This window comes from Sciurus vulgaris (assembly GCF_902686455.1).
Source record: "Sciurus vulgaris genome assembly, chromosome: 3".
Classification (NCBI taxonomy): domain Eukaryota; kingdom Metazoa; phylum Chordata; class Mammalia; order Rodentia; family Sciuridae; genus Sciurus; species Sciurus vulgaris.
Genome location: NC_136463.1, coordinates 176,579,466 through 176,594,672, shown reverse-complemented (window position 1 = coordinate 176,594,672; position 15,207 = coordinate 176,579,466). Strand labels below are relative to the sequence as shown.

The window sequence follows — 15,207 nt, the reverse complement described above, 5'->3', positions numbered from 1 at the left end:
TTGAAAAGAAAGGAAAGACCCTTCCAGGAAAAAAAGCAAAATAAATTAAGAAAAAGCTAAGCAGATAGTTAAAAGTCTTGATATGTCAGTATTTTCTGAGATTCCTTCATCTCATTTATTTTCAGTATGACCAGGAAAGTCTAGAAAGTAACTGCCATCATCTTCACCACCCCCCACTATCTCAGGGAGGAAGGGAGGCCAGACCCCTGAGAACCAGGTGCTTTGCTAATGGACTGAAGTCCTCATTCCTCTGCCTAAGAGCTTTCTTTGTAAGCTGTTGCTCTTAACAAGTTATCACAAATCTAGCAGTTTACAAATCAATACCCTATCTTAGCTCACACTGCTATAGATCAGAAGTCTGGGAACATCCAGAACCCAAAAGACTGGCTTCTCTGCTCAGGGTCCCACCTGCTGAAGTCACAGTGACAGTCAGGCTGAGTCCTCATCTGTCTGCTTGGTTTCTGGAAATCCACTTTGAAGTTCATTCTTGTTATCAACAAAATCCAGTTCTTACAGTTATAGGACTGAGTCTCTGTGCTTTCTGACTTTCAGCCAGGAGGCTGCTTTCACTCCTAGAGACTGCCTGCGTGCTTGGCCATATGGCTTCCTCCATCTTCAAGCCAGCAGCAGGGTGTCAGGTCCAAGGATTACACAGTGGAAAAGCAGCAAGGAGGTAATCTTGGGTACTGTTTTAGAACTCTGCCTAGAACACGAGGCCGGGTTTGCTAGTCCCACGGCACAGGTGAGAGACTGAGGCTGAGAGAGAGAAGGAGCACTTAATGTTGGCAGCATTAACAGGAAAACAAGGTTTGTTTGCCTCCACGGCCCTATTTATTGATGTTTGTTATGCTAAGTCATAAAATAAGTAGGATATTTTTAAAAATAGTATGGTCACCATATATCTGGGCTGGCAACTGTGAAAGTAAAATTGAGTCTGTGGCCATCCATTACTGATGCAGACTTGGGTTCCAAACTGGGATTCTGACCTGGGAAACCTATCAGTTCCCCTGAGATTAAAAAAGAAAGAAAGAAAGAAAAATACTCAATTTTGTTTCTATTCTTCTTTCCTCAACTACCCCCAGATTGTTGTTGAAATTAACATTGGTAGAAAACCAGATTAAGGCACCTTTAAATTGTCAACACCAAACAGTCAAAGAGCAATAAATATTCTTTCTAGAAGAAACACATGATTAAAATATGCAAAACTATTTCTTCCCTCGCTAAACAACTAATTAAAAGGAAGAAACTCCCAGAGCTATCTTGCCATATGTACTTTGGTTTCTGGAAATCATTCATTTAAATTGTTGCTGGCTCTGTAAAATGAATAAACTCAAACAGGTTGAGGCAGAGAATTTAAAAAGAAAATGGTACGCAAAATGAAGGAAAGCACCACTTCTGTTCCTTGTAGAATCTCCAGTACAACAAGGTGTTTGATGAATAAATGGAGGCATGAAAACATTATTAAAAACTCTAAATTAAATATTTTGGATAACTCTTATCATTTAAATGTGAGGTGTCCCCCAACAGCTCATGTGTGAGACAATGCAAAGTCGTGTAGAGATGAAACGATTGGGTTATGAGAGCCTTGAACTAATCAGTGAGTTAATCACCTGATAAGGAATTACTGGCTGGATGGTAACTGCAGGCAGGCAGGGTATTGCTGGAGGAGCAGGATGATGGTAAACTATAGGCAGGCGAGGTATTGCTGGAGGAGCTGGATGGATGGCAAACTATAGGCAGGCAGGGTATTGCTGGAGGAGCTGGCTGGATAGTAACTGCAGGCAGGCAGGGTATTGCTGGAGGAGCTGGCTGGATAGTAACTGCAGGCAGGCAGGGTATTGCTGGAGGAGCTGGATGGATGGCAAACTATAGGCAGGCAGGGTATTGCTGGAGGAGCTGGCTGGATAGTAACTGCAGGCAGGCAGGGTATTGCTGGAGGAGCTGGCTGGATATTAACTGCAGGCAGGCAGGGTATTGCTGGAGGAGCTGGATGGATGGTAAACTGTAGGCAGACAGGGTATTGCTGGAGGAGCTGGGTCCATGGGGACCTGCCCTTGGGGTGTATATTCTGTCTCTGGGTGAGGGGACTCTCTCTCTCTCTCTCTCTCTCTCTCTCTCTCTCTCTCTCTCTCTCTCTCTCTCTCTCTCTCTCTCTCTCTCTCCTTTTACTCTCTCTTTCCTGGTTCCATATCCTGAACTGCTTTCCTCCACCACACACTCCTGTCATGATGTTGTGCCTCATCTTGGGTCCAGAGCAATGGAGTCGGCCATCTGGAACTGAGACCTCTGAAACCATGAGTCAAAATAACTTTTTCCTCCTAAAATTATTCTTGTTAGCTCTTTTAGTCATAACAGTAACAAATTTGACTGAAACAACTTTTGGGAGGTTTTGGTTGCTTTTAAGGCAGTGACCTTGGAATAAACTTAGCTTTTATTATATTCTGGCTCAATGACACATTCCAAGTTTTTCAGGATAATCATTTCAGCAGGCATTCCAGTTTTTGAATCAAAAGATGTGACTCCATCAAACATCTCTAAAAAACAAAATCAGAAACTAGAGTACCTATTCCAATTAGAAACTATTTCTTCATTGCTTTGTACAGAAAGTCATGAGAGGATGTTATCAATGACTGGAATGAAGAACTCATAACAAAATGGAAGTTAATACATAATTTTTTAAAAAAATAAGTTCAATAAGGGAACCCTTATCGAACCCTTAGTCATAATATTAATAAAAGCTTATAACACCAGGGAAATTTTTATTAATGTCATAATATTATTACAAATTACTATACCCATAGGGTATTCCCCTGTTTACTTGGGTCATTGTGTAAATTTTTTCTCATTTTTTTTAATTATCAAAATTATATATGCTTATCATGTTTGCCATGTGGTCCTGAAATATGTACAGTGGAAAAAATAAACTGAGGTCATTAACAAATGCATCACTTCCCAGGCTATTTGTAGTAAGAACACTTAAACTCTGCTCAGAATTCTTAATTTCTACTGTGATTTTCAAGAGTTTACTATATCAATAGTTAACTTTAGTCACCATGATGCACAATAGAACTTTACTCTTGAATTTTCTCCTCCTATTTAACTTAAATTTTATATCCTTTGACCAAAATGTCCCCAACTCTCAGCCCCTGGTAGTCACCAGTCCATCTCTGCTTCTGTGAGTTCAGTTATTTGATGTTCAAGTACCATGTAAGATCACATAGTACTTGTCTTTCTGTACCTGTCTTATGTCACTTAACATGTCTTCCAGATTCATCCATGTTGCTGAAAATTCTTTTTGTCACTGAAAAATATTCCACTGTGTGTTATGTGTATATGTGTCTGTGTGTGTGTCATGTGTCATATTTTCTTTATCTGTTCTTCAGTTGGTGGACACTTAGTTTGACTACGTGCCTCAGTTACTGTGAATAATTATTTATTACTGCTGTCATAAATGTGGGAGTACATATTTCTCCTTAACATATTGCTGCAATCTGTTGGATATACCCAGCAGTGGTATTGCTGATCATACAGTAGTTGTACTTTTAAGTTTTTGAGGATTCTCCAGACTGTTTTCCTTAATGGCTGCACCTATTTACATTCTCAGCATCAGTGTGCAAGGGTTCCCTTATCTCTACATCCTAATCAGCACTTTTAAAAATCTATCTTTTCAATAATAGCCATATGTAAAATTTCTTAAGTTCTAACAACATGTAGAATGGGTGGGTATATCTATTCTTTTCCTCTCTTATTTACTATTTCTTTGGAGGGGAGAGGTACTGGGGATTGAACTCAGGGGCACTGAACCACTGAGCCACATCCCCAGCCCTATTCTGTATTTTATTGAGAGACAGGGTCTCACCGAGTTGCTTAGTCACTTGTTGCTCAGGCTGGCTTTGAACTCATGATCCTCCTGCCTCTTGCCTCAGTCTCCTGAGCCACTGGGATTACAGACATGTGTCAGCACACCTGACACCTGGCATCTTATTTGCTTTTAATATATGTGTTATACTGAACCAAAATTTCATGTTATTCAAGAATATTATGAAGTGGTAATTACACATATAAAACTGTATTGACTTCTATTTGTACGGCAATTTCTTTCAATCATGCACTCATTGGCATTAGATCCCTGGGTGGTCATAAGACCATGAGAAAGGCAGTATACTATCAATTTTTCAGTATTTTTTAATAATTATCTTAAGGGTTAAAAAAAAAAAAAACTCACTAGGTCACTTGCCTAATGTATTTGCCTCTAAGTACAGTCCCTTTTGCCCACTCCATACAGAATCTCTTAGAATGACATTATTGAGGAATGAGGTAGTTCACTAATGGAGTAGGAATGGCTGAGGAGAGGTTGTGAAGTGGCTTCTTTGGTGGATCACACATGAGACACATTGTATTTAAGGCCCTGTATTGTTTCTAGTTAACTCTTTTTATTTCATTTAATATCGCCTAAAAATAAACAGGTACCACACTGAAGTGACAGAAAAGGGTAATTAAAATATTCATATTATACTGATTCCCATTTTATGTTCTTTACATATAGTAGTACATGTATGTTTTTAATGTGAGAGAATTATAAGTTTTAGATGATGAATTGTACTTTTCTTGGTATATGAGTTTTGTTGTTGTGTTCAAGTTTATCTTTCATTCTGTCTTTCTTTTTCTATTCTGAAGAGCCATTTTATTACAAGTCCAGTTCTTTTTACTTTTATCCATAGGGAAGTCATAATCCTGTACTTAAATAGGAGCTGGTTACCATGGAAATCATTCTAATGCCACTGAATCAATATTTTGATTTTGCTGACATTTAATATAAAAAGAAAAGACGGGCTAAGATTTATAAAAGTCACTTTTTATCTGTTATAATGTTGATAGCTGGAAAATTATAAAGAAAACATGTTCTATAATGAACTCCAGTTAACTTTGCAATTATAAATAACTGAGAATTCATAAAAGAGCAATCTCCATATTTATATAATTTTGACTTTGAGTTTACATTTGCATTTGGACTTAGAAAAATTTCCCCACCTCTGAACTGAGATTTCCCCCATCTCTGTACAATAATAACTGATTTTATTCTCTTACTATTGAGGTCATAATATGTTAGAAGAGATCTGACTGTACCTTGCTTTGCAATTGCCTTTTAAGTGTTCTGAGGAGAGAGTAAAATTTGCATTGACAATCACTTTTCCATAAAAGCCTACCATTTCTGCACCAGATCTTAGTTCATCCAGCTCACTCAGGACCCTGAATACCTACCACGGTTGAGGGCTTCCCAATCTGTCCCAAGAGCTCCTTTGTGAGGACAAATGTTGGGCTCAGAGCTCGTACTCTATGGGCCTTCTGGCTCATCAAGTAACTTTCAAAGTCCAACTGAAGTCACTGATGTCCTAATTTGGTCACTTTGCCCTCATCTACCTTCATATGATGTAAAAGATTATAGAGCCGCTGTCTTCTCTTTGGTAACTAGCCATTGGGAACCCTAGGTCCTCAGATGGTGAATGGATCTAAGAGAGAATTATAACCTCCAGGAAGCAGACACCTGAAGCATCCCAAATGGATAGGGGTCTGTTCTATTTTTAACACAATTGAATGGTCTCTCAATTTTTTTTTCCCTGTGGAACAGTAATTATGATTTTCCCTGCGTTCTCACTCTAAGCACCTGTTACCCCTTTCCAGAGGTGGGCTGAGTGGAGGGGTGTACCTACCTTCCTTCCAGGAACCCATGAGCATTTCCGGCAGCATGACACACATTGCTTTCCGCTCCTTTCCTGCCTGTCTTATCTTTGCTCTCCCTTCAGGGGTTCTTTTATTTCTTACTATTCTTGAATGATTCCATATTACATTCAGGACCTCATCACTCAGAAACCATGGCCTTACATCAGTATCAGTAATCTTCTTTTGCAAATAATCTAATGCTATTGATTGTGTAGTTTTCTGGCAACTGAAGTAGGAGAGGACGACTTCTGGACACAGGATCACACAAAATAAAGAGAAATAACAAACACCTTGTATCACTATTAGAGAAAACCTGAGATGGTATTTAAAATTTATGAAAGTCATGTCTCTGGAGCCCTGTGGTGTATGAACAAGTGAACTAAACACCTCTGTGTTTTCTAAAAGTGTCTATTCATTGATGTATTACAAGTTGGAAAACATACTGATGATCCCAAATCATGAGAAAAAATATCCAATTTCTAATAAACTCTAAGAAGGCAGAGAAAGAACAGAGTCATCCCTAAATACACGTGTTCACTGTATTACTCTTCCTTGCAGCTAAACAAATTGGAACCAATGTAAGTATACATCAGTAAATAATAAATACATTCCTATGATGTACACTTCCATCCATTAAAAATGATGTTCCTTGACAAAAAAAATCCCCAGAAAATAGTCACATAAAGTGAAAATATAACACAAGAAATGCTAGGCTCTATGATTTCTATTTTGCAAATATACACCCTTGTATATGTTATTTCCATGTGTGCTATTAAATGAGTATGCACAGATACACATGATGCATTATTCATATACACATAGTAGAAAAAACAGACTAAGAAGAGATTTATCCTTGTAGAATTGATGGATTACCACCATCTCCAGGCACTTATTTGTATTATTCAATAATGCAGTGAACTACTGTCTTGGCCAAAGGCACTTGGACACCAGGAAGGGAGAAAGGGGAGATGAAGGTGAATGGAGAAACAGCATGTACCTCAAGGGCACCTAATCTCATGGACCAATTTTAAGCTTCTACAGAAAGATGAAGACTAGAAGGTGAGGGAGCTTTCATGGAGAACTGGAGTCCAGGTGGCCGAGAATTCTGCCCAATCAAGAAAAGGACCATCTGGCTCCATCTCTCTGCTGTGAACGTCAGCTGAAACTCGATATCTGGGGGAATCAGGGAAGTCTGCTATGAAGAAGGTCCAGAGTGCACAGGGCAGGGGAGTCTATACAGTCAGTTGAGAACCCTGCTCTCAAACTGATATGTAAATTTCTGAATGGCCTTGTGCAATGGACTGAATGCTGTGCCCCCCAAATTAAAATGTTGAAATCTCTGTCCCCATATGGTGGTATCTGAAGGTGGAACCTTTGGGAGGTACTGAGGACTTGAAGGTGGACTTCTCATCAAGTGGATTAACATTGTTAGAACACAGCAGGAGACAGCAGTCTACCCGGAAAAGACCATGTTGACATCCTGCTCCTTCCAGCCTCCAGAACTGTGAGAAATAAAATGCTGTTCTTTATAGACCACCCAGTCTAGGGCAATTTGTTACAGCAGCCGGAACTGACTAAGTCAGCTGCTGTCAGAGTACCCTTAAGATGTCTACCTCCTCAAAGGGCTCTCAGGAAAAGCTCAGAAAAGCTGAAACTTACTTATTCAGGCAAGAGCTAAAGAACTCATGAGACCTGATTTATATTCATAGGCCAGCAAGGAGACTGGGATGTATCTGAACTCTACATATTGCATAGGTGAGGGAAAATGTAGGTATGGGTAGAAATCAGAAAAAAAAAAAAAAAAAAGAGAGAGAGAGAGACTGAAATGTATAGTATACATACTCACACAGGACATACATGCATGCATTCATAGTCACTGGAAAAATAATGTTAAAATGATTATCATAAAAGTTAAGATAACAAACTTTTTATATTTTCCTGTATTAAGACTTTCCTGCAATAAATGCACAATACTTCCTTTAGTTATTCTGATAGTATTCATAAAAGCTAGAAAACATTAATTCTCTATTCTCTCTCTCTCTCTCTCTCTCTCTCTCTCTCTCTCTCTCTCTCTCTCTCTCTCTGTGTGTGTGTGTGTGTGTGTGTGTGTGTGTGTGTGTTTTGTTTTGTTTTAGGCAAGATGATTTTGAAAGGATCCAAAGCTTTAAGAGGGTATTTGAGCCAGATGCGGTAGAGCACACCAGTTACTCCTGCGGCTGGGGAGGCTAAAGCAGGAGGATCAAGAGTTCAGCAACTTGGCGAGGCTCTAAGCAACTTTGCGAGACTCTGGCTCAAAATAAAATACAGGCCTTGGGATGTGGCTCAGTGGTTAAGTGTCCCTGGGTTCAATCCCCAGTACCAAAAAAAAAAAAAAAAAGAGGCTATTTGAGAGTAGACCAATTCAATAGCCTTCCCCCTTGCTTTTCTTGGCTGGGACTTCAAGGTCCTCACCGGCATGACGCGGGCGAGGGGTGGTGGCCTGAGAGTTTTACCTTCTGGCCTCTCGGCGGGCTTCCCGCTCTTGCTGGCCGCAGTGCTGTTGACCGTCTCGGAGGAGGTGCTCAGCTTGGTGCTGGGGTCCCGCTTGGGCTTGGGTGGCGGCTGTCTCCGGGAGCCACAGCTGCTGTCATCCTCCGTGCCCCCGACCGAGTGTAGGGACTGCGACCTCACCGTGAAGCCACTGGAGCAGGGATGGGGAAGCCTGTCCTGAGGGGCCGGCATCGTCATGAAGCCCATGCGGAAGTGTTTGCCCACGTAGCTGGCTTCGTGGCCTCGCCCTACGTCTCCACCTATGCTGTAAAAGAAAGCAGGCACAGTCCATGAGGGGAGAAGGGGCCGGGGTGCAGGTCAGAGGGGACTGTTCACAATGTGCGAAGTCGCAAGGTTTAACTTGAGACCAGTGAAGAAACATATTTCACAGTGGGCTGCATTTTAAAGCAATTTTAAGTAGCATATGAAAGCATTCTGTACTTTTGCATTAAATTATGAACATGAAGCAAATAGAATTTGATGATAATCAGAAATCTTAGCATTTCCAGATATCTTTTTGCCCATCTGCTTAGCATCCCAAGGGTGGCTGGGATGCAGCATAATACACGTTAGCTTTGATTGCTTTTCTTTACATGGAGGGAAATCTTACCAGTGGCTTAAAAAGCAAACAAGGATTCCATGACCATAGCTCCTCATAGACCACATTTTGATAGATGGCTGAGTCTGAGGGCTCAGCATTCAGTCTTCTGCACATCATCAAAATCATCCCTAGTTTATCTGCCTAGTATATTGGGAAAAATTAAACACTAACAAAAGTTCTATTACCAAACCCAGAAAGAAAGAGAGAGAGAAAGAGAGAGAGAGAGAAAGGAGGGAGGGAGGGAGCGAGGGAAGGAAGGAAGGAAGGAAGGAAGGAAGGAAGGAAGGAAGGAAGGAAGGAAGGAAGGAAGGAAGGAGGGAGGGAGGGAGGGAGAGGAAGGGAGGGAGGGAGGGAGGAGCAGAGCAGAAAGAGAAAGTTCTTTTTTTTAAATTGGTGAAGAAACTCAATTTCTCCATTTTCCTGAGAGCTTCAGTCACTTTAGCAACTTAACATTATTAACAAGAAAATATACAGAATAAAATGCAGCATCTAGTAAAGAGGTGTAGTTTAAAGTGTAGAGCATAGATCTGAGATGGATTTAAATTTTTCACAAGCATTCATAGTAGGCAAAGCTTTCAAATGTAAGACTCTTAAGTTTGACACAGGAAACTTTGAACAAACATTTAAAAATAGAAATCCGTCTCAATTTGAAATTGAAAAGTCATGTAGGAAATGGCCCTTGGACCTCTCTCCATACTGTTAAGTAATAGTGACTCTTTTATGACATGAATACAAATGTGAACTTTTACAAGATAGATTTTTATAGAGTTTCTCCACCTACAAACTTCATGCAGCAATAGAAAAATTGAAAGGAAGCATCATTAGAACTATTTAATTGATTTTCTTAGACATGTATAAATAGTAAAGTACACCTTGGAGTTTATGAATTTTGAAAGCATGCTGAGTTTGCCTTTCTGGGCACATAAACTCATCTAGGCAGTTTTTAACCTTAATTTTGGCAGACTCTGCATTCATAGCATGATAAAATTCAAGGTCAGATTTGTAATCTTTCTATTATATCTTTAATATCATTATAACATTGGTCATAAGTTTAACAAAAGTGGGAACGATCATGGAAAATGAGACTTTTTTTTTTTTACCTCTCTTCAACTGGAGCTTGTGACAATTATGGGCCCATTGTGGATAAAGCCAGAAAGAACTCAATAAGATCATTAGACTCTGATTCTGGCATTTCATTCCAATGATATTAGTGCCACTCAATCAAAAATATTTTTATGTAGTTCACCTTTTTCTGAATATTTATTGATGTGCAGACACTAACTTTTCATCTTTACAGTAAAAGTGGCTGGAATCCCAGTGTATGAACCAGAGAAATATCCAGAAGCATGAATGACATCTAATGCCAGCTAAGTGTGAGTCTTCATGTCATAGCTCCAAGCGCCCTAAATCTGTGTGTGCATTTCATCTTCTGTGTTTATTTCAAGAGCATTAATCAAGACATAAATGAGAAGCTTCATCAGAATGGTTTGTGAAAAATCATTCAGAACTTAAGGAAAAATAAGGGTGGAAGAGGGGAGAGGCAGGCTCAACAATCTGGGAACATTTGTGAAGATTGTGACTTTGATCTTTCTCATGGAAGATGAAATATTTGATTTCATCTAACTTTGCCTCAAGTTGTTTTCATCCCCATGTCTTTCCCTTATTTCTGATGCTGTATCACTAAACAAGGTTTAAGGGTTTATTTAGACAGTAATCTCATTCCAGCTACACAGCCACCTGGGGAGATTTCTGCATATACTAATGCACACAGACATTCATGAGTTACTAGAAATAATTGTATCAGCAATTTCTCTGTTACTTTTGACCTAAATAAGGCCTACACCTTTCCCAGACAGATAATTAGCTTTGCTGATCCATTTCAGAATTATCTTTTTATCAGCACAAAACAATGTCATCTAACTCTATCTGCTTTTGTTCACAGATGTGCTTACACACACAACACACACAGACCACACACACCCCTCTTCCAAGAGAAATTCAATGTGTGCTTCAAACAATACCAGGTACAGGTGCAAGTCTCATTTAGCAAGGCTGTGAGTGTAGGATGAGGAAGTGGATCTCAGAGTGAGTTGAATGCACAAAGGGCATTGTTCAAACCAAGGCTAGGGTTAAATAACAAAGGGGACCGACAGCTAGTTTCAAGAAACCAGGAAAGCTGATCAGCCCAAACAGACTGAAAATTTGGGACGGAGCAGCCTGCAATCGGTTTCTGAATTTGCTCTAAGTCCTTTGGGGTTTTTAAAATATATAGATTCTAAGACCCCATACTAAGGACAACAACTGAATTGTATCTGTCAAATCAGAATCTCTGGAAGTATGGCCAAGTAGTTTGTTCATAAAATTACTTCCGTATGTTTTTGATGCAGACAATCCAGGGCCCCTCGGAAACGTTAAGAATGGTAGAGCCATTCCTGAGGCAATAACCATTAGAAGCAGCCAGGAAGTCACAAATACTAGGCAAAATATCACAGAAAAGAAAGCATGCAGTGCATTAGTCAGATCTTTGTTAGGTTATCCTGCAGTAACAAATGACCCCAGTCCCTAACTTTTTATAACAACTTGTGTAACTGCTTGTATTAACTGTGCTGGCTGTTCATAAGCTGGGGCTCTGCTACACATGTCTTCTTCATTCTAAGATCTAGTCCCTGTTAGGATATGTTGTTCTCTCAGAGAGAAAGAAAAGCATGAATGAATACAATGCTCTTTAAGTCCTCTGCTCAGTGTGGCGCATAATCTTTCATTCATATTCCATTGACTGAAACCAATCTTACAGAAAAGCTTGAAGTCAATGGTGGGGACATTTTCCTCCAACAGGAAAGTAATGCCAATGACATGATAACACTTGGGTGTGCATGCACCTCTCACAAGTGGGAGACCAAGTACCTGGTGTAGCAGCTCTGGTGGCAATGAAATCTCTCTGCAGGAGAGAACTCACCATGAGGTATGAAGGAATGAAGTTAGCTGAGAAGACTACCAGTGGCCCATTGGGGAACTTTGTGTTTCCAATCTGCTGTGGCTTGAATGGATCCCCTTAAGAGCATGCATTGAAAACTTAATCCCCACTGTAACAGAGCCCAGAGGTAGATCTAGTGTGAAGTGTTTTGGTCAGCAGAGTTCTGCATTTATGAAACGATCAATGCTGATTACAAAAGAGCTTGAAGTTTTGAATTCAATCTCTTGCTCTCTTGTCCTGTGATGCCTTCCAGCATGTTCTGTGAAGCAAGAAGTCCTCACCAGGTGCAGCCCTTTGTTCTTGGACTTGACATCCTCCAGAACACTGAACCGAATAAATTTCTGTTGTTCATAAACTACTCTGTCTGTGGTATTCTTTCATAGCAACTGACAATGGACTCAGATGCTACCCTTACAATTATGGATTCTACCTTAATCAGTTAAAGGTCCTGGTCCCCATAGGAGGACACATTTATTATAAAAGACATAGCAAGGATCCCAGTGAACAAAAATGTGCAAGTATCTCTGAGGCAATTTGAACTTCCTTTGTACAGAGAACAGAGGGCAAGAAGAGGGGTCACCAAGTGGAAGAGACCATTAGCTCTGTTTAGCAGGAAGATGTAGAACCTCATTTAAATGCGGCAGAGAGAAATAGTATGGAACCAAGGTGATTCGCTTGGATGTCCCTTCCTACTCTCACCAATTGTGACTTTGAAAGGTTATACACAGAAACTCTGGTTAAGAAGGGTTGTGGTTACCAACTTCTCTTGAAAGAGAGATGAGTCCCACCACTGAGTAAGCCAATAAGGCCTTCAGAGGTGCTAAAGTAGACAAGGTGAAGTAAGAGTGGTGGAGGAGGGAGATATTGAGCATCTGGTGCATTAACCTGCCATGAAGAGGACTATCTTTTATCACAGTAACTGTACCCTGGTAAATTTCTACTCAAGAAGAAATGGATGAAAGACAAGAAAGAGCTGTCACTCAAACCTTCAGGAAGGTATCAACTACATCTAAGTGATGAACTGTGGCACCCATGGAGATGCCTCTAGAGAACCATCTCTGAGGAGAAGAGTTAGCTGACAATTGCCAACTACCATCTTCAAATTTGCCATGACATTTTAGGCAAGTGTACTCTCTCACTGGGCAGCTCCTAGCCATTGTATGAGTAAGATGCAGGGCAATCCTTACGTCTGGGTTCCCCTCTTGAACTGGTCTAGACTTTCCCATTGTTACACCATAGTCAGAGGCTCTTCCTAATCAATCACTTGTTCTTCCCCCTCTTTTTCATAGATGCCGGACCTACACTGTGACTTGAGCCTTGTCTGACCTATTCAAGCTTCTTCCTTCTTCCTGTCTCACAAACAATCTCCTCAATAAATCACTCATCCTTCTAACACCATCTTGGTGTCCTTCCCAGGGACTTGAACTGACCTACTTGGGAATGGTCATACAACCTATTACATTCAGAAACCAAAGAACCAAGGAAAAGAAAGTCTAAAAACAAATGTGAGATCCCAGAAAGAAGAAATGTTTGTGAAAATAGGTCACTCTCTTGCTTTAGACTGAACATTTAAATGGTGCTTGTGGAGTGAGGAACCAACTCTACTGTAGGACTACTTGGCTCCAAGTGAAAGTTATGTGGGCTGAAGAAAGCAGAGTCTTTTCGCAATCAGACTCCAACACTCAAGATAGATTAAGCCTGACACATCCCATATGATAAAAATAAACAAGTTTCATAATCCTGAATTTAAACAAGTATGCTTTTTCTCCCACAATGAAAGCAATGTTGCAAGATCAACTTGTCTGTTGGCTACTTTTTGTGTCATAAAACATGAGGAATAAAATATTACTTAAATCAAGAGGGAATATTCTTCCAGAAGTAATTGATAGTTTGTAAATCTCTCCCCCAAAGAAGTTATTGGCTAATGGGCAGGCCATGTGCACTAGGATTATTAGTTATGGATTCAATTCCCTGATACATCATTTAGCAGATGAAAAACATTAGCCACTGAATCCCTAGGGAATTTCCTTATCTGCTTAGTAGTTGTATCAGCCCCATCAAATTATTAATATGGCTATGGTACTGCACATGAAGTACCTAGCACAAAATTTCATACATAATAGGTAGCCAATAATTGTAGCTTTAAAATTATTATGTTTAAGTCTTCTCCCACTTGCATTTTAAGTCGACTCTGTAAAGCATGGCATATGGTATCCTATAATCTCAAAACCCTCCACACAAAGAAGGTCAAAGTATATGGTAAACTCAAAGAATCAAGACCATCTAGGCAAATATAGTCCCTTAACTTTCTTAAAATACCTGCATCATGATTTCAAAGCACACATTAGCAAGGATTGATGCAGAAAGGTAGAAAACAAGACCTTTGAGCCTGTGCTGACAGTGGTAGTCAACAGGGATTGTCACTTGTCTCCTGGTCCTCTTGAAAATCCATTAGCATGGATGTTTTGTGTCTCCTTCCACGAACTGCTTCCTTTCAGAAACGAAAACACAACCCCTGAGAAGGGTGACCTCCTGAGGTCAAATGTCATCTTTAAAAGTGACAGGGGTATTGCTTTTGTTTGAAGGTTTAAAGCAGACGTGTCAGTATTTTTGTAGTAGAGTCTTCTTCTTTGGGATTCATTGATGAAAAGAATCCTACTCCATAAGCATGTGCATGTATGTGTGTGTGTGTGTGTGTGTGTGTGTGTGTGTGTGTGTGTGTTTACATCCACACATGTGCCTTGCCTTTTTTGCAAATCCATCTGGAAGTTGAAATATAAACTAAAGGGATACCTAGGACTTTGCTTGCTTGAATATTTGCTTTCTGTAGTGAATCTGTACAGTTGAGCTAAAAAATTCATCTCCAATTAGTAATCTGTTATGTTCCTAACTTTGTAGACTCCTGAAACACTGGGAAGTTCTTTTCTGTTTATTTTTCAATAAGATCTATTTACCTGGTATCAGAGAAAGGGCACTTTTAACTATCAAATAAATGGGAAACATTTGAAAAGGAAATAGAGGCCAACGCTGTAAAAAGAGAATAAAATTTGCTTGTGGGTAAGTTGACCTCTGTCATTGTTAACTGTTGGAATCTTTCATGTTAGGCATTTCATTGTGAATGAGTAGAAGGAAATCAATACTTTGACTTTACTCATTAAAAGCATGACTTGGAAGGTCTGTATTTGATTCTGCCTTCCTCCTGTCTTCTCTTTGGATGCACAAGGCCAAAAGTCAACCCTCATTACCCAAGGAGAATATCTCCACTCCCCAGAACAATGCCCAGGGTGTCATGCCCAGTAAAATAGTCTGTGCTTAGGAAAACAGCATAGAAAGATCCAAGAGACTAGTATGCTACACCTTTTCTCATTTGAACTGATAGTAT

At 39.9% G+C, this 15,207-nt stretch overlaps 1 protein-coding gene and 1 long non-coding RNA gene across 3 annotated transcripts in view; one reads left to right on the top strand and one right to left on the bottom strand.

Moving 5' to 3' along the window:
- LOC306657535 overlaps window positions 1–10,414 on the top strand; it is a 49,256-nt gene extending 38,842 nt beyond the window's left edge. For both annotated transcript variants that reach the window (XR_013762822.1, XR_013762823.1), the window contains exons 2-3: window positions 7,857–7,979; window positions 10,149–10,414. This is a non-coding gene — a long non-coding RNA (uncharacterized lncRNA). The remainder of the gene's footprint in view (window positions 1–7,856; window positions 7,980–10,148) is intronic.
- Window positions 1–15,207, bottom strand: part of NYAP2 (neuronal tyrosine-phosphorylated phosphoinositide-3-kinase adaptor 2) — a 251,203-nt gene that overhangs the window by 140,701 nt on the left and 95,295 nt on the right. The window contains 1 exon segment of the mRNA XM_079133635.1: window positions 8,214–8,515. Within this exon segment, the coding sequence (XP_078989761.1) occupies window positions 8,214–8,515 (302 nt within the window).